Below are 17,164 nucleotides of genomic sequence, written 5' to 3' on the forward strand. Positions count from 1 at the left end.
ATTCTGTATCCAAGTTTATCTTCCTTGCGCGCACCGCGGGAATTATAAAAGAGGCGGGAAACACTCGTCGTTTCGCACGCAACTTGCTTGCGCTGATTTATGAGCGCAGTTGCTATTCTTTTAATTTTAGTATAATTATGCGAAAAAATCGCTTTCCATGTCCTGAGAAAAAGCCAAAACAAGTCGAAAGGGAATCAGAAGAAGAACTTCAGAAATACCAGACCATGGGAGGTCATATTTCCACCAAATATCGCCAGATCGGGAGCTTTGAAGCTGATTCAGAGATCGCGAAATACAAGCATCCACGAACTGAAAAAATTGCAACAGCAAAGCCCGAGGCTGTAGTGCTCAAGCGAAGGAGAGCTTTCAGTGAATGCGAGAATTCACCAGCTGAGAGGCAGCGTTTGTGCAAGAAACTGAGGGTTAATCAGTTGTACACTGGATATTGCGGACGGAATTCATATATGGCAGCCTTTTTCAAGCTTCTTGGTGAGTTTATCAAGATCGAGTTCACTACACTTTTCGATATACTTTTTTATTTTGTCCTGCAATTTTTGATAGTCCCCTTCACATACATTACTCAGCCATTTTGTACATTTACTAGGTGACAAATGCAAGATACTTTATTAATTTTTTCGTCAATAATACAGATGATGATGTCATTCAAGATTTTTTGTGGATGGACAGTTGTGCAATAATATCAGACAAGGTAAAATAAAGTTGTGCAATAATATCAGACAAGGTAAAATAAAGTGGGGAGAGGTAGCTTCCTATTTTAACACAAATTTCAAATTCTTAAATTATCTTCAACTTTCCTCTTTCAGTATCTTCTGGCAATGGTTTACACCTATTTCAGGAGAGCGGAACTCGCTCGTCGAGAATTTAACAGAATGAATTTCTTCATAGCTCTGTGAGTAGATGGTTATTCAAAATTAAACAAGCTATTTACGTTTCCTTTCTACCACTCGCTTTTGAAAGAAGTCTCTTTTTGTATAGATACTTAGCAAACGATATGGAAGAAGACGAAGAAGAAGAAAAGTACGACATATTCCCGTGGGCTTTGGGAAAGAACTGGCGAGATATGTACCCTAGCTTCCTTCAAAAGAGGGACATGTTTTGGCGAAAGATTGGATATCGTGCTCTAGTCAGTAGATTAACTTGTGATGAGGTAATTTTCATCGTAAGGAGCATAAAAAAGACTATCGCATAACTAGATTTAACATAAAATTTGATTGTAAAAAAAGGACTATGCAAGAGGCGCACTTATTATGGAGGTGAATGTTTGTTCATTGGAAGTCCCCTTCCTCGCAAAGGTGTTTGTCACAATGAAAGCAGCTGTAAAGTTTCGTGATACGAATGCACTCCCTTCAGCCGACCTTGTCTTGCAGACTACGACCGGTTTTAAGTTTCAGCAAAATAGCCTTGCATTCACGGTTGAGGTTATTACGTCCAATAAGGCGCTCTTAGCCTTTTCCATAATATCTTACTATTGATACATCCAATTTCCTTAATTTTTTTGTATTGTATCATATCTTGCATTTGTAAAAACTCACACGAAACGGAAGATAATAACAAAATACTTTTTTTTCCTTAAGATCATGTCTATAGTGTCCGACCACCCTATTTGGCAACGTAAAAGACGAAATCATCACGGAGGAGCATGGAGAGATTACATGAAGGACACAAGTAACGACTGTGCAAGTCCAAGGGGTCCTGGAACTGCCCCTTTTCAATGCTCTAAATGCCATGACCCAAGCAGCAAGGGTAATTCACCCATGGTGACATCTGACTATTACAGTTGTTCGTCGCAATCGTCATCGGAAGACGAGACTTTCAATTCAAGTTTCAACATGCAAGGTACATGTGGTAACTTGCGAATCTGTGGGTGACCGTTTGATTGTCATAGCGAGTTTCATTTTCTTGCTGTGTTTACAGTCACTATCTCTAATTTTTTTATGGCATACACTTAATGGAAATTATTTTCTATGGTGCCAGTCAACTATTTGTAAAGATGCCTAAGTATGAAATAATAGTTAATATTTTCGAGCATACATCTAAACAATCCGGGGAGGGATGGGGTACTCTCCTGTAAAACTTTGCAAACTTGGTCGAAAACCAGTCAGGGCGTGAAACGGGGTGTTATTTGATCCTCAACATGTACCGTAGTTTCAGTGATGACTTGAATGCTCCGAAAAGCCCCAGAACCCATCCCAGCTTTGACTAGTCCTCCCCTTTCCCCACTCTTCGTTGGTCTTCACAAATATTTGCAAATCTCATGTTAGGCTATTTTTCACAGATTTGAAGAATGTACTTCAAAAGGGCAACAACAAAAGACACTGTTATGAAGAACGAAACGAATGTGGCAAGGTAACAGCTCGTTATGCGCTGCAGTAAAGACCTCGGACTGTCCCGCTGGTTCTATCTCTTCCGTACAGAAAAGTTGCACTAGCTGAAGCTTGTAATAAATTATTTCTATGTATAAAACATTCAAAGACAGGAAAACAATTACCGAGGCCTGGTTGTCGAATTTTTAATTCATAAGAACTAATGTATTATATTGGGGAACATTATTTGAAACATTGCGCTGCGCGCTAAGCATCGTATAGCAAATTTTTTTTCATCGCTGAAACAAATATGCAGGAATTTGTAAATTAAGAAAGCAAAATAAAAAAAGTTCTGTATAGGGAAAATGGTTATGCCAATTCATACAATTTGTATGCTTTTCATATTTAGACATGACATTATCTCTGAATACTTGTAATTTTTTTTATAAACAAATATTACAATTTATTCTGTCATAACATGGGTGTGCATTCTGTCTTAATGAGACTGTTTTCAATTTATTCAATCTTTCTTGTTGTATGCGAGCTTGTCATGGGTCATTTTAATTATACATTCCGACAGTAATAAAAAAAAAATGGGGTAGTAGTCAGTGGTTCCATACGATAGGGAGGCATTGGGTTTTTATGTTTTCGGTTCTGCTCGTGAGATCGGTTTTAAGTTTCTACACTCAAAATCTTTGGTGTTGGTTTCCACTGCGGTTTTCATCTATTTTTTTCGGCTTAAGGTTCTTGGTATTCATGAGTTAAAGAGGCGTTTTACTGGTCTTTGATTTGGATATTAATACTCGGAGGTTATTTTTTCTTTTTTTTTATTTTTGGTTTTTAGTTTTTTTTTTTGCTTTTGTTTTTCTTTTTTCTCTTTTTTTTGTTTTATATTTAATTTTTTAGTGCTCTTTACTAAGTTTAAGTCGGTTTCTTATAGGCCACAGTGCCTCTCTGCTCGAGATGATAAACGAATTGTGAACAGTTTTTCATTTTCTCGATTTCTTACAACGGTAATGTCACCTTAAATGTCTAATCCTGATTCTGTCAACAATGACGATTCTGAAGCAATGTTTTTGAGTTGCACTGGTTGTATGCCCCGTTTCCGATATTCAAAACAATTAAAACACCTTACTCTTCCGTTTTTGTATGGGTGAATAAACAAAAACGCAAGAAAAGTGTTGAAATGTATCATTTCATTTTTTAACGTTCTTGTCAAGTGTGGATGTTTGACTAATTTGTAGTTCACTTGATCGACTGCGTTACTGTTGGTGTAACGCCTGTGTGACACTCCTTTCGTGACAACCGCTGGAGTTCCCTTTAACCAGCGGTTAACGCCATGAAAAACAAAATTATGAAGGGCTGTGAACCATCTTGAGCTCTTAAATTTTAAAATTTGTCTGTAAAATCTGTCTCTCAGGCATTGCGACGATCGAGATCAGCGGTGTAGGTTTAATTATCATGGTCTAGATGATTTGTAAACGTGACAAGGAGTTTCATTCAAGAAATGAGCCTGCTTTACTTTCCCAGCTGGTTGATCGTTGCGGCATTCTTTCTGGTTACTTGTGTTTCCAAAGGGATGATTTTTGATATAAGACCATCAGTGGAAGAGTATCTTCCAAACTACGATTTCTACCATAATCTTTCCAGGATGAATCAGTGTCTTCATCATGTTTCCTCGAAATATTCTGAATTTTTGGACGTACAGATGCGTTACCGTTCACGTATGGGACTCACTCAGTTCGTTGTTCGAGTCTCGAACTTCTCTCTCGACTCTGTTTCTAAGAGCAAGTCAGACAACAGATCCAGAATTTTATTTTCCTATGGCGAACATGCCGCCGAATTCCTCCCCGTTCAGAGTATGTTCCACTTAATAGAAAATATAACTCAGGGTTATGACTTACTACAAGAAACTCATGGAGCAAAGTTTACCCGATATTTGCTTAACAATTTTGATCTTTTCATCTTGACCATCGTGAATCCAGATGGTCGCACAATCGTCGAAAGAACTAGAAACTATTGTTGGATGGGTACTGCAAACAACGCTGATCTGAACACCGATCTGACAGCGAATCTTCGACGCACCAGTAAAGGAACATATAGAATTATAGCGGGTTTGTTTACAGGTTTCTCTTATTTGTGCTGTTCAGTTGATTCTTTGTGTGTGTTTGTGTTCTTTGGAACCTAATCAGGACATTAATTTTAAATGAGAGAATAAAATCACATGAAAATTAATTCTCCCCATGAAAGAGGATGCATCTTTTGTTTCCTTTTGTTATTCATTTATTTAAGGTGCCATCTGATGTATTGAGCTTGACAAAATGTGTTTACATTGTATAAATGAAGATTTTTTAGACCAATATATCTTTTGTAATGAGAAAATTCGGTCAATGATGAATTACCGGTTGACGTCAAATTAATAATTTATTCATGGAATTTTCTGATTAACATAGTTATGTAATGCATGTTGTTAAAAAGCTGTCTTGACTACATTTGAGGTTGCAAATCTAAATATAATTTTCATTCCTCAGCAGAACCAGAATGTAGAGTTTTCAGAGAGTTGACCTCTAAACACAGTTTTGATGCTTTCTTCTCATTCCATTCAGGAAGTAGACAAATTCTTTATCCATTATCAGGTAGGTCTTCAACTTAAACAGCAGATTAGTAACAAATTTATTGAAAATTGCGGCTTACTTTTCTCCCTAAGATTCAGGGTATAAATTTTTTTACATAGGAAGGCAATTAGCATAACTTTGTGTGAATTTTGCACATGTGTGCAAGGGTTATACACCCACTGTATTACTGGTATCACTTAACCCTCAACCCTTAAGATCAGATTGTTAATTCTCCCCTCTAACATCTAGTCAAATTTCCTTGTACAGTAGTTAAAAGAATTTGGTGTCAGGTCAAGATGGCAACTTGAACCTGATGAGTTTTAGAATTCTCATCACTTACTTTCTGAATTGTGTATAGATATATAGGGAGAGGTTACATGTTAGTTGCTTCAGGGAGTTTACAAGTTTAATTTTAATTATTGAAGTGAACGTAAATCTATCTCAACAGATGAAAATTCCAAAGGTTCTGGTGTTGATGTCCTCTACTTGGCATCTCTCATGTCCTCCTCTTTGAAGTCAGGCTTCAAGCTTGTTCCTGCAAATACCTCTTTATTTGATGCGGGCATTTTCACTTATGCAAACCAAGAGAAGAAGGTGAAAAATGATGTATTTTTTTTATATCAAGCATCTCTATTCTATCAGAAGCTTTGATTATTTGTTAACAGTTTGAGCAATAAGATCATTTTCTGTGAGTCAGATTTGTTTGCAATATGAGAAATGTCGCAACTCTGTGTGAGATATTGAAAGCATGAGACCTGTGAGAAAATTTCTCCCTTGGTAAAACATAGTTTGTGGGTAATTCTGGAATAAGAGGAGGGTGGGAGATCACTAGACAAAAAATACATTTTAGAAAAATCAAAAATGATCATTAGTAGGAAGTGAAGTTGGGAGATATATTTTGTATTCAGTGCTATAGAGCTACAAGAAATGGTGCCATATAAATTCAGTATTATTGTTATTGTTATTATTTATTATTAAATATTTTCTTCATCTGGTTGAGAAATAGGGAGACCCTGTTTAAAATGTTATCTTATGTTTTCTTGTCAGATTCCATTTACATACAAAATTTCTCTGTGGGGAGGAAAAGAGATGAAATCTGATATTCCTGACAAAAACTGTTTTAGTACATTTAATCCACCTAGTGAGGATCTAAAGGTTAGTTATATATATTTTTAGATTTTGACCTTAATAGGGAGGAAGTGTGTATGTATGATATAACTCAGGTTATATCTTTGTCTTTCATGCAGGCTGAGTTAGAGGTTATTCACCCACTATATCCAACCATCTTTAATTTTATACATAACTGGAAGCAAACACAGATTTTGATCATGGCTCAACAACAGGTTAGTGACAAGATAAAGATTATATGAAAAAGGAATTTTTTTTCTAACAGGGCAGGTTAATGAATTTGGCAATCTGATTAGTTCTCGGAAGAGTGTGCATTTTCCTACTTTTATATACCATCATGGTAAAACTTTGATTTAAATCAAACAGCTTTGTTACATAGTAATAAAATGGTTTGATTTGTTGTATGGTAAGGAAAAAAATTGAAAAAGATCAAGCAAAACTTTTACACTTGTATCCTGCAGTGGCCTATGTAAATGGTTTATTGTTCTAAACTGTTGAATAGTTATTATTAATGATAATGGCATTAATTCATTCTTTTCATTGTGTTCCTTTCTAGCGTTCTAAAACAGGTGGAGTGCCATTTAGTGTTAGTTTTTTCATCTTCATCTTAGGATGTACTTGTGTTCTCTTGCTTTGTAACATCCGTGTACCTTTCTCATGGAAAATATACTACAGACGACAAAGACGTATTGTCAGTTTAAGATCTTTAGGAACATTATTTGCTGTTATTTGTCCTTTAACATAAAAGCAGCTGGATTAAATGTATTAGATTTTAAATGGTGTAAAAATATGTTGGGGTAAATTATTTTTTTTAAGTTTAAAAATTTTTCAATCATATCTGAATTAACGAGAAAGAAAAATTTAACCAGTTTGAAACAAGGAGAAATTTGAACTGCAAAAAATAAATGTTGGGTCAGAAGCAAATGATTTTACTACTTAGGTTTAACATGTGCAACTGTTGACATGGCTAATGTCTTTTGATGTAATGAGGCAAAAAAATTCTGAAATATTTATGTCTACAACTTAAAGATAATTAACAGTAAAGGTAATTTTGTAAAAAGAATCCAGGAAAGTTTTTCTTGAAAAAAAATATAATTCATTCAATAGTTTTATTATTATTTAATGAGATATATTTTAATGACAGGGCAAGCTGTGAGAGTTACTTGCCCTAAAATACCAAAAAAATGACCCGAGGTCCTTGTGCAAACTTGAACTTCTCAATGCAAAATATTTGTTATGGCTGTCTTTTCTCCCTCTTTTCATCAAAATAGATTTGCAAAATCCTTTTTAGACTTAATACTTTTCCACTGACTTGATAAAAGACTGTACTGTTAAAGCTGAAATTAAAAATATTTTCTAAATTTTTGTGCATATGTACTCTTTGTTTGAGATGTATAAACCAATATGCTAAGATGCACATTTACTAGATTCAGGCATGTTGCTAGGATTCCTAAGTGATTCTAGACGAGGACTTAAAGAGGTTAACGCTACTTGAGTGTGTAATTTTTTTTTTACTGTTGGTATTTAACAGGTCTGAAATATAAAGTAAACATCTCTTTTATGTGCAAAGGTACCATGAAGCCAATACCTTGGGATTATACATGAGATGTGTAGATAATTCTGTAAATTTTGAAGTCTTATGTAATTTGTGTTATAAGCTCAAATTATGTTATATTTAATGTTAATTTTCTGCCATGAGAATCAGGGATCAGAAAATAAATATTTTTTTAAAAATAAATTCATTTCAGTTTGGACTGTATAATGAGTTGAAAGGTATATAATGTCATAACACTGGAAGAATCCCAGCTGTAATAATTTCTTAATTCTCGGGTTGAATTTATTGGAAGTAAAATATTCATTTTAAAACTCAGTCTTACGCTCATGATGCTTAATAGGCCATTTTACAGTTGTGTACTTAGTTACCAAGGCTTTGATTTGGAGTGAGGCTGAAGGTGACCATGTTGTGATAGAGACCAATATCTAGTTAGCATGATAACAAAGTAATTTACATTTGAAAAGCAGCAACGTTTGTATCATAACAAGGTCAACCTTAACCTCACTTCTCTTCAAAGGCTTGGCAGACAAGCAGGCAACTGTGAAATGGACTATTCAGATCAGTGTATCATCTATCTTGCATCCAAATCATACTCACAATGTACTGCTAGAGCTGTTAGAATTATTTTTCCCCTAGACTGATGTACACCAACTGAAGTCATCTCAACCTTAAAGAGGGTCCCCAATACTTTTTTGTGAAGCGGGATTGGGCAATTTTGTTTCTTGTGAATGGTGATTTAATTTTATTTATTTGTGAATTGTGATTAAAGATGATGGGATCTTTATATGTCCAAGAGAACAATTTATTATCGTTTAAATGCAACCTTTGAATCATGAATTAAGAACCATTTTGTTTTGCATGGTGAATTTTTGGCTGTTGTATTGTTTTGAAAATGTGTGTATTGTTCTTGAACAGGTGTGGTTAGGTTTTGACTAGGGTTTTGACAGGAGATGGACTTGAAGTAGATCTTTTAAAGTCATAAACCAGACCACTAATGGCTTTTGAACAAATAAGATAAGACATTCCATCATCTTTTGTTGCATAAGACTGGTCAAGACAAGAAAAGGAATCATAACTTTAATCATTGTCACTATTACAGGACTGATGTATTGTTTGTCTAATTCCTTACAAAGAAAGAAGGGTGTAAATAATTTTTTTTGCAGAATCCTTACTAAATGCCACTGGTGATGCAATTGTAGACAAAGAAAATTTAGGCTTAAGTCTCAGCATTTGCTAAGACTTACAAAATGCTACTCTCAGAAAACAGAACTTTTTCATTCAATACTAGACATTAAGTGTATAATTTTTCAGCTTTTCCTGCTTGACAGTTCACATGGGTTTCAAATTTCATGTTCTAGATCTAAATCCTTGCCACAGTAATTCTTGTTTATCCACAGGGAAACTATATTTCTGTTTAAAAGAGCTTTACAAAAACCCCTATGACCATGGCAACAAGAAAATATTTTTCTATTACCCAGCTTCTCTTTGGTAATCAGAATTTGAACTGTTTTACCTCCCTAGGTTTGCATTGACACATCTGTTAAACATCTAGAAATGAAAAGGGTGCTCAAGAATTTCCTTGCATTTTATATTCCTAACTGTCGATTTACCCCCTTCAAATTAAAGAGACAGTGCAAATAAAAGTAAGGAAATTTTATTAACATTTGCAATTCACATGTAGTGACTCAACACAAATAATGTCAAAGGAAATTTGTGACAATATTTCATTTCCAGCTTCTCTAACTAAAATATAAATGGGTTTGAAAAAAATAAGATGCCTTAAAAAAGGTTAAGCTTGGCTTGTATTGATTTAGTCCTTTGAAAGTTTTGTTCTTGTAAATGATCTTGATTTATTTCAGAGAGCAGCTTAAAAATGAGCCAAAAATTAAAGAACATATACGCTGGCAGTTGATAACATCAGGACTCTGGAGGCAGTTGGCAGTTTTTTCTTATTATATTCAAAGGTTATTAAAAGAACCAATGTGAATTATTTCACTCTTCAACATTCCTTCTTTTAGTTCTGCTTTTCATGATTATTGGCCTTCTGCAAGTAGGTTGTACTCGCCTGTCTACTGAAGTCCTTTGCTAGAAATAATGTAAAGAAATGTAAAATGTTTGGTTCTGATTTTTGCGCTAATTAACAAATAGATTTTTTCAATGATGAGGTCATCTATACGTCTGTCCTCCAATAGATCATAAGTGAGAACCAATCAGAATGCGTGCATTACTGAGCTTATTATGTAAAGGGTAATGGAAAATGTATTTAACTTTGGTTGAAATCTTGTTACAAAGGTAGGGTTTTAAAAAGATTGACAAGGCAGAACAAAAATGAAAAGTTGCTTTTACTAAGAATAATTTTATCATGCTATTTGCCTAGAAAAAAAAAAGAAACAGTTTATTTCAGTCTTCTCCATCTTCAGACAACCCTTCAACAGTAAGATTATGTGGAATATGATAAACAAAACATCCCCTCTTACTTTCTCATTCTTATGGGGAACAAGCCACTAATTTAGATTGTAGGCAAAGTGGGTGGGAAACTACTGATAAATATAGTTGAAATCATTAAGTTTTAGGACACTTGATTTTACATATTGTTAGTATAAAATTAAAGGTTAATGGCACTTGAATAATGCATCTCCAGCAAATCAAAAGAAAAGGGCTGCCGATATTTGTTGATGAGACATGCTTGACTACAGGAGCAGGTTGTTTTGCAAAATTAAGTATTGAGGACAATAGATTTATTTTTAGCATTAGCTCATTCTGGAACAAAAAACTTAAAGAAACAAGCTATATCTTATAACGATTTTTGACAGGGAGGGGAGTACGAATGGCAATCTTTGTACTGTTTACTCTAACTAATAACATGCTTCACAAATTCCATTTTTGCTATGACAGTGTACTCACTATTTTCTTCATGTTCTGTGATGTTGGGTCTCCATTAAGTGCTGTGGCGTGTCTTTTTCGCTCAAGTTTTGGGGTTGTTTGAACATGTTTGACCTCTCCTGATACTACAACTTTTGCTGAAAGAGGACGACTATGTTTTTAGAATCAGCTTTACAATCCATTAAAACCCTAAAGGTGATAAAATTCAACTGAAAGGGTAAAGATTGAAATGATACTAAAATTACTCAGTTGAACCATATACTATTCGCCAAAAATCTGTTAGAACTTTTATGAAAAAAATTACACACAGATGGAACGATTGCGGGGTAATTGCATGATGTAATTGCTCGCGCGTCGTGATTGCGAGGTTTTGTTTACCTTCTGTTTTCTTTTCGTCCTTCATAATTATTTCGTCCAAAATAGACAGCACTTCTTCGTCGGACCCCGTATCGTCGAACATGTCAGGTAAACTACTCACATCCTCCAACATAAAGAGTTCTGGTACGGAAAAATCCTGGTTGTTATTGAAGTCTGGTGGGACCACTTCTCCGAGCCATTTGTCAGTCTCAGGGGAGGTTAGTGAGGGAATACTTGTGTCTTCGTAAAAACTTTGTGGTTGAGTTTAAAAAAAAAGCACCGTTAGAAATATATCACAGAAAAAGATAGTATTTGACTAAAAATAAATGTCATTTAAGAGCACAGGGAGAAGAAATGTTAAAAATTGTAAGGAATTTCTCTTTCCGCCCACGCGAGAATTTCAAAACTTTGCAAGGACTGTATGTGCTTAAGCCAATCAGAAGTATCTACTAAACCAAACGTGAAACTTTACCTATTCATGTCCTCGTTGTTGAGGTACTTCCTGATAAGTTCGTCGATGTAATCATCTTCAACTCTTTGATCCTCAGTGGGGATACTTTCGACGCCATAGTTTCTTGCCATATTTGAACCAAAATTTGTCAATTAAAATTTTTCGCGCCAAATTAACCTGCTGCCACGACAGCCCTGACGTCAAGGCGGGAGGCGGGCCGCGCTATTTGAAATGAGCAACGTCATTCAACGGTGAGGATAAAATTCGCATGGTGAACCTTCTTCAAAGTATATTTCAAAGACGTTTTCTAGACCTGCTCTGAAAGGCTTCCCTGGTATTCGGCCATGGATAGCATGGAATCTCTACCATCCTCGGTTCGCTCTCATGTAAGTGAAAGCTTGCTAGATACTGATTTGAAACCCTCGCCAGAGCACAGTTGCATGATGCGAGGTGAAGCGTCAGCCGAAATCGGCAACGAAATGACCAATAGTTCCATCCAATGGCCAATTAACCTTGAGATGAAACCGGAACATGACAAGAATGACGAATGGTAAGTGAGGCACTACATTACTTACAGTTCTGCGATGTAGGAGCGATTTTGTGCGTAGGTGGCAAAATTTTATCTTGACTTTGCGAAATGGAAAGCTGATTGTGATTGTGTTGTTTATTTCTTTTCGAAAGTGTTCCAAGGGTAACAGGCTTGTATCAGTGGTTTGATAATCAGGCATTATCGGAAGAAGCGAGTTCTGTCAATGTAGACCAAATAGAACATCCATCGGCTTCAATCCAAGAAATACTGGAGGCAAGTCGCTTGAGCAAAAATAAGGACCTTTTGCAGCTTCTTGGTGAGATTCTTTGGCCAACCATCTAATAATTGACTAAAAATTTTTTAACGTATCATTCATGACAAGCATTTGTATATCATGGCAAAACACAACGGCCAAATTAAGTGTGAATTATAACGGCCAAAATAGGTGTGAATAACTTCACAATGTCTCGCTGTCCGTTTTGAAAACGCCTCATAAAACAATTTGGATATCTTTTCTTAACTTTTACTGGCCCTCGAAATTTACATTTTTTATTTAGCCACATTATTTGGTAGATCACTTAAACCCTGAAGGGGGCCAAAGAGATCGACACTATTTCTTGCATCTTCTTTAATCAGGTGAGATTGGATCGGGTGATGATTCTTTGCCAGGGAGTTACTGGCAAGAAGTAGGAGGCAGTGACTTTAATTCTCAAAATGCTGGCTTCCCAGTAAGTGGCACAGATGAGTGCCCGCACTTTCAAGATGCTCAGAATTTTCGAACATTTCTGGAACCACTGCCTCTAGTCATGTCTTCCTTACCTGGTGTGATGAGTAGCTACAATGTTGCACAACCTGGGGATAGCATTATTTGGACTGGGCAAAATGATACAGACACAGGAAGAGGGGTGACTTTGGAGTGTATTCAAGCAGGAGAAGCTTTTCCTTTTGTACCAAATTCATCGACAAGTCAAGAACTCAGAGACATAACTGACGATATAGTAAGTTTTGCTTTATAGGTCCTGGCAAAACTGCTCAGAATCATCATATACTATTTGAAGCATGTTAGAGTTCTTCTGGGTGTTTTTCCTCAGTAATATATGACAAGGGGGTGTGGCAAGGTCTCTTTGTTTTGAATGCAAGGTACTTGACTTGTCAATAATTTGAGGAAGAAATATATGGCTAATCAATAGACATGTATCTGTCCAACAGGACATGTCATTGCTAATCTCAAAATACAACAAATTTTACCCCTTTTTCGAAGGGTTTGAACATCTGACTTCCACTTGTAAGTAAACCTTTCCTTGTAATTCTCATGTCAGAGAAAACAGGAAGAGAAGAAAAGAAAAAGAAGAGAGCGGAACAAGCAGTGCAGCCGAGAATTTCGCAGGAAACAGAAAGTCAGAGAGCAGCTCCTGACGAGGGGAAAAGCAGAAAAAGAACAAATTTTGGTGGAGCGATATAAAAGGATAGAGAAAACAAGTAAAATTCTCATCAAAATTGCTACAAGCAGTGGAGCATGTGAAAAAGGACAAGGTATTATCAACATGGTGGCTGGCTTGATCAATAAAGAGAACTTGCCGTGTAGTGTGGTCAAAAGTAATATGGCTGCTAACAGATTGGTTAGCCACACCCAAACACAAGCCTTCTAAAATCTTAATATAGCTTGTCTAATGCTAATCAATTAAAAAAATCGTCAGGGAGACACTAAATGATTCACTCACAACCTGCAATGACAAGCAAGTTACAATTTTAGTATATTCATCCTAAAACTTAGCAGCTCCTGACAACAGATTAAACCTTTTTGTACCCAAATAGTTTTGTGAGACAGCAGGTTAAGGGAGGAGGTACAGGCTGAATTGTATGCTTCTCATGGGCAAGTTCATTTCAGTGGATGCATTGCAAGTACTTAAACTATATTCACTTTGGAAATTTAAATGGACAAAACATTAGGATTTTGCTAAGGTTGTGTTAGGTGAATGACATGGGAATCAATGATTTAGTGTTAGCATCAAGCTGGAATTGATCAAAGTAGAGGTCTGTTTCAATGGGAATTTGCAACAGAATAAATGATGGGAAAATAAGTAACCATATAATAGTAGGAAGGAATAGCTGGCCTATTTCAGGGTTACAATAATTTTCTTTTTTGGAAATAATTTAAAATTAACTTTCAAATTGAGTTTTTGATTTTATTTTAAGGGTATTTGTTATTTAGAGCTATACGTTAAAAAGCAATGCACATAATTATAGGAAAAAAAAACATGTCATCACTTTGTAGTAAACTAGTTACAAAGCCTTAGGACACCAGCATTTATTTAAAAGAACTTATAATGGGAACCTTTTTGGCCTGGCAAAGTATTAAACTACAGCTTAATACAGTCATCCTTTCCTCCACCAATGATTGGGAAATTTTTGTCTTCAGTGGCAAACTGTTGGTTGTCAATGCCAGGCATTTTGTTAATGTTTTCTAATCACTGATATTCTAAGGTCACAATTGTTTAAACTGTGAGAAAAATACCTTTAAAATATCATTTTCTTTTGGGTTTTTTACTTTAATCTTTGTTTTGACCTTTTCGTTGCAAATACTCGAATATAAATACTGAATATTGTAAATTAAAATACTTTATTCAATTCCTTGTTATAGTATAGAACTGTTTTAGGTCAAACAATACTCAGAACTGGTAAATAAATTTGTTGACATCTAATATCTTTGTTCAGTATATTCTTATTATTGCTACTTAATTTTCTAACTTTTTCCAGACATAAGTACAATTTTCTGACACAGTCCAACCCTTAGGCCGTCTCTGGGAACAATGCAATTCCCAGCTAGTATTCGTTTCGGATCTAGTTCCAAAAGATTTGCATTACTACTCTTTAAACTCTCAAGGGTCCAAACAACTGTGTGCTTTGATTTACCATGCTTGACGCAAAAGTAAACATGTCCCAGTTTACAATTAGGGGGTAAGACAAATGATTGTAATGGACTTACACAGAATAACATGGGAACATCAACATCTTGCTCAAACAATGTCCAGTCGATGCTGTTGTCGCACAGTTCACATAAGACACCTTTGAGAGGAAAAATATAAATGCCCAATGTGAGTGCCATTCTATCTAAAGTTTATTGAATAACTATGAAGTCACAAATTTTAAGGTTGCCCTTGCACAGAAAGTGATAAAATAAATGGACATAACATATTTCAATGCTACAAAGCTCATCACTTGCAAAAGTTTTTTAAAATTTCCCCCTTAACACCAGCAGGAGTTCCATAGTGCCAAATGGCAATTATTAATTTTTTTCTGGCCTGCAAAATCTTTGCTACTGCAGGTACTAATTGCTTGCAATTTTCTGTTCAAGAAACAACATCATCAAATAAAGGAAACAAGATTGGAAAAGTTTTGGAGTTGTAGGAGTCAGTAAGTTAGTTACTATACCAAAACTATATTCAAAGTATTTCTTCTGAATGTTATACATTCTTGGTCAATGTGGAAAATGAATTAGGGGTTTAAAAAAAGTCTTGCTTATCAAGCCTAGTGTACTGTGTAAAATACAAGAAAATATTAGTTTTCTACTGAGGCTTACGTTGTAGTAATCTTGTTGTGTCACTGATTTAATGAACATAAATTCAGAATCAAAACCAACCTGTGAGCAAAGCCCAATGGGCTCGGTGGCCATTCTCCAAACAGGGTTTATTGTTCTTATCAGCATCATACGGGACAAGCACAGCTGATCCCTTAAGTAATTGAGAGACAGTGGAGTGTTGATCCTCGAATGCATTACTTATGACTGAGCATTTCACACCATAAAACTCCTCAGCAAGATGAGCAAGATTTTCTGCCGAATACATTTCTCCTTGATTAGAAAAACCTCTGGATTTTGCCAATGTCAGTAAGTTGTTCAATTCCTCTTCGTACGGTTTCTGTGCAGATGATACAACATTGTCATCACCCACTATTCTCTTTAAATTTATCAATTCCGCTGCCATGCTAACAGCTGACAACCCACACCTGCCAAGAATAACAGTTTTGAACCTTCAGTTCATTTTTGGAATCTTAAAAATTAAGATCGACGCTATTTCCAACGATCCTACCGATAGATAGCCTGGCCTACCGCGGTAGTTTTCCCTGAAGTCTTGTTGGTACCTCTCTATAGTAGAGAAGCCATTTCCTTGCCAGGTTTATATCGTCTACCGACGAGTCTTCCTGTTTATTTGTTATGTCTGAGATAATCTCAAGGCACTGTCTCCTAACGTCGAAAGCGTGTGCACTCGTGCAACTCATTTCACTGACAGTTCTGGATCAACATAAGTCTAGAAATGTTCAACAGTTCTTCCGCCATTTTGTCTTAGATTTCGCTCCAGGCCACCTCTGTTTTGGGTAAAATTCCCGCACAGCTCCATACTATATTATGCATTCAGTTCTTGGATAGAGAAAACAAAGACAAAAACAATACATTTCCATTGGGAAAACAGATTTGTTTAACAATAGTATGGGGCTGTGCGGAAATTTTACCTTTAAAGAAGCCAATTTACGGGGTATCTACGTCTCAATGACCCAGTAACTTTTATTTCGTTAACCTTCCTTTCCTCTCCCCGACGACCTTAGCTGCCTGCGAATAACTGTGAAGGATTCTTTTTTTAAATTCTTTGAGCTGAGTGTGAAGTACGTACAGAGTAAGTCACTTTCCATGCCTTCATGTGACTTTGGCACTCTTTTCCTTTGCTGAAAGGAAATGGAGAAGACTGCTGGGCATGCTGACCTGGGTATGGGAGTTCATTTATGATCATGATCATGATTAGTGCTGCAGTAGGCGCGTTTCTCACCCAAGCGAAGACTGGAGACAATTAGGGGAGAGGGCTTAAACCCTTCACTCCAGACCTTTTGTCAAGTCGCTTTACTCAAGGGTTAAATAATATTAATTACACTACCGGTAAATATCAATGACTGCCGGGCCATAGAGGGCTTTGCTGACCTCCCGTATGAAAGACCCGAGGGATTCCGCGCACCTCAGAGCCTCGCAAGAAAGCTATTCCGAAATGTGGCACCATTATTAACATATTTTTTAATATTTTGTGCGTGGTAATTGACTACCAAGTTTGTTCTCAAAGTCCCTCAGCTTGTAATGCGTTCAGAGAGTCTCGAGATTTACTTGTCCGGAGATAACTCAAGTATACAAGTAGGCATTTAAATGCCATGGTGGCCTTTTGTATGTTCCGCTGACAACACAATGTTTCATACAAATTTTTCCACGCCCAAATTTCTAATATTTGGTCAGCATCAGCGTCATAATTTGAGAATTGCTTAACGCAAGTTGCTTTATTTTGC

General features: G+C 36.0%; 5 protein-coding genes across 8 annotated transcripts; 3 read left to right on the plus strand and 2 right to left on the minus strand.

The window, feature by feature from the left end:
* Window positions 1–18: 18 nt before the first annotated feature.
* LOC113677502 (speedy protein E4A) lies at window positions 19–2,801 on the plus strand. Its single transcript, XM_027194318.2, has 6 exons — window positions 19–489; window positions 651–709; window positions 825–910; window positions 997–1,168; window positions 1,596–1,857; window positions 2,297–2,801. The coding sequence occupies exons 1-6, from the start codon at window positions 138–140 to the stop codon at window positions 2,392–2,394; spliced, it is 1,029 nt and encodes a 342-aa protein (XP_027050119.2). The 5' UTR covers window positions 19–137; the 3' UTR covers window positions 2,395–2,801.
* Window positions 2,802–3,642: 841 nt separating this feature from the next.
* LOC113677471 (carboxypeptidase B) lies at window positions 3,643–7,805 on the plus strand. 3 transcript variants are annotated; one of them, XM_027194285.2, is made up of 6 exons: window positions 3,643–4,438; window positions 4,859–4,960; window positions 5,388–5,533; window positions 5,987–6,094; window positions 6,187–6,282; window positions 6,624–7,805. In XM_027194285.2, the coding sequence occupies exons 1-6, from the start codon at window positions 3,832–3,834 to the stop codon at window positions 6,810–6,812; spliced, it is 1,248 nt and encodes a 415-aa protein (XP_027050086.2). In that variant the 5' UTR covers window positions 3,643–3,831; the 3' UTR covers window positions 6,813–7,805. The 3 variants fall into 3 exon arrangements, with proteins under 3 accessions (XP_027050086.2, XP_027050085.2, XP_089067269.1); XM_027194284.2 differs by having other exon boundaries at window positions 3,657–4,438; window positions 4,856–4,960; XM_089211143.1 differs by having other exon boundaries at window positions 3,664–4,450.
* Window positions 7,806–9,260: 1,455 nt separating this feature from the next.
* On the minus strand, window positions 9,261–12,191 carry LOC113677473 (uncharacterized). The gene is made up of 4 exons (XM_027194289.2): window positions 11,335–12,191; window positions 10,884–11,113; window positions 10,527–10,642; window positions 9,261–9,707 (listed from the first exon to the last, which is right to left on the minus strand). Exons 1-4 carry the CDS (start codon window positions 11,442–11,444, stop codon window positions 9,615–9,617), a joined length of 549 nt encoding a protein of 182 aa, XP_027050090.2. The 5' UTR covers window positions 11,445–12,191; the 3' UTR covers window positions 9,261–9,614.
* Window positions 11,538–14,544, plus strand: LOC113677474 (uncharacterized). The gene is made up of 4 exons (XM_027194290.2): window positions 11,538–11,863; window positions 11,995–12,158; window positions 12,479–12,840; window positions 13,162–14,544. The coding sequence occupies exons 1-4, from the start codon at window positions 11,658–11,660 to the stop codon at window positions 13,489–13,491; spliced, it is 1,062 nt and encodes a 353-aa protein (XP_027050091.2). The 5' UTR covers window positions 11,538–11,657; the 3' UTR covers window positions 13,492–14,544.
* LOC113677472 (actin maturation protease) lies at window positions 14,003–16,211 on the minus strand. Of its 2 annotated transcripts, XM_027194288.2 has the most exons (4): window positions 15,951–16,211; window positions 15,483–15,847; window positions 14,829–14,908; window positions 14,003–14,268 (listed from the first exon to the last, which is right to left on the minus strand). In XM_027194288.2, the coding sequence occupies exons 1-4, from the start codon at window positions 16,118–16,120 to the stop codon at window positions 14,203–14,205; spliced, it is 681 nt and encodes a 226-aa protein (XP_027050089.2). In that variant the 5' UTR covers window positions 16,121–16,211; the 3' UTR covers window positions 14,003–14,202. The 2 variants fall into 2 exon arrangements, with proteins under 2 accessions (XP_027050089.2, XP_027050088.2); XM_027194287.2 differs by lacking the exon at window positions 14,003–14,268 and having other exon boundaries at window positions 14,446–14,908; window positions 15,951–16,210.
* Window positions 16,212–17,164: the final 953 nt, after the last annotated feature.

The sequence above is a fragment of the Pocillopora damicornis genome, chromosome 7 (genome assembly GCF_964200805.1).
Source record: "Pocillopora damicornis chromosome 7, jaPocDami1.2, whole genome shotgun sequence".
NCBI classification, from domain to species: domain Eukaryota; kingdom Metazoa; phylum Cnidaria; class Anthozoa; order Scleractinia; family Pocilloporidae; genus Pocillopora; species Pocillopora damicornis.

Bases quoted from the DNA above. Each gene is read 5' to 3' on its own strand.
- LOC113677502 (XM_027194318.2), top strand. From the start codon at position 138: ATGCGAAAAAATCGCTTTCCATGTCCTGAGAAAAAGCCAAAACAAGTC. The intron at 490-650 runs GTGAGTTTATCA...TCAATAATACAG, and splicing joins AGCCTTTTTCAAGCTTCTTG to ATGATGATGTCATTCAAGAT. The intron at 1,169-1,595 runs GTAATTTTCATC...TTTTTCCTTAAG, and splicing joins GTAGATTAACTTGTGATGAG to ATCATGTCTATAGTGTCCGA.
- LOC113677471 (XM_089211143.1), top strand. From the start codon at position 3,832: ATGAGCCTGCTTTACTTTCCCAGCTGGTTGATCGTTGCGGCATTCTTT. The intron at 4,451-4,858 runs GTTTCTCTTATT...ATTCCTCAGCAG, and splicing joins TATAGCGGGTTTGTTTACAG to AACCAGAATGTAGAGTTTTC. The intron at 6,095-6,186 runs GTTAGTTATATA...TCTTTCATGCAG, and splicing joins CACCTAGTGAGGATCTAAAG to GCTGAGTTAGAGGTTATTCA.
- LOC113677473 (XM_027194289.2), bottom strand. From the start codon at position 11,444: ATGGCAAGAAACTATGGCGTCGAAAGTATCCCCACTGAGGATCAAAGA. The intron at 10,643-10,883 runs GTAAACAAAACC...GTCCTCTTTCAG, and splicing joins GGACGAAAAGAAAACAGAAG to CAAAAGTTGTAGTATCAGGA. The intron at 9,708-10,526 runs GTGAGTACACTG...CATTATTTCTAG, and splicing joins CACAGAACATGAAGAAAATA to CAAAGGACTTCAGTAGACAG.
- LOC113677474 (XM_027194290.2), top strand. From the start codon at position 11,658: ATGGATAGCATGGAATCTCTACCATCCTCGGTTCGCTCTCATGTAAGT. The intron at 11,864-11,994 runs GTAAGTGAGGCA...TCTTTTCGAAAG, and splicing joins CATGACAAGAATGACGAATG to TGTTCCAAGGGTAACAGGCT. The intron at 12,159-12,478 runs GTGAGATTCTTT...TTCTTTAATCAG, and splicing joins GGACCTTTTGCAGCTTCTTG to GTGAGATTGGATCGGGTGAT.
- LOC113677472 (XM_027194287.2), bottom strand. From the start codon at position 16,120: ATGAGTTGCACGAGTGCACACGCTTTCGACGTTAGGAGACAGTGCCTT. The intron at 15,848-15,950 runs GTAGGCCAGGCT...TATTCTTGGCAG, and splicing joins CTTCAGGGAAAACTACCGCG to GTGTGGGTTGTCAGCTGTTA. The intron at 14,909-15,482 runs GTTGGTTTTGAT...TTCCTCTCAAAG, and splicing joins CCATTGGGCTTTGCTCACAG to GTGTCTTATGTGAACTGTGC.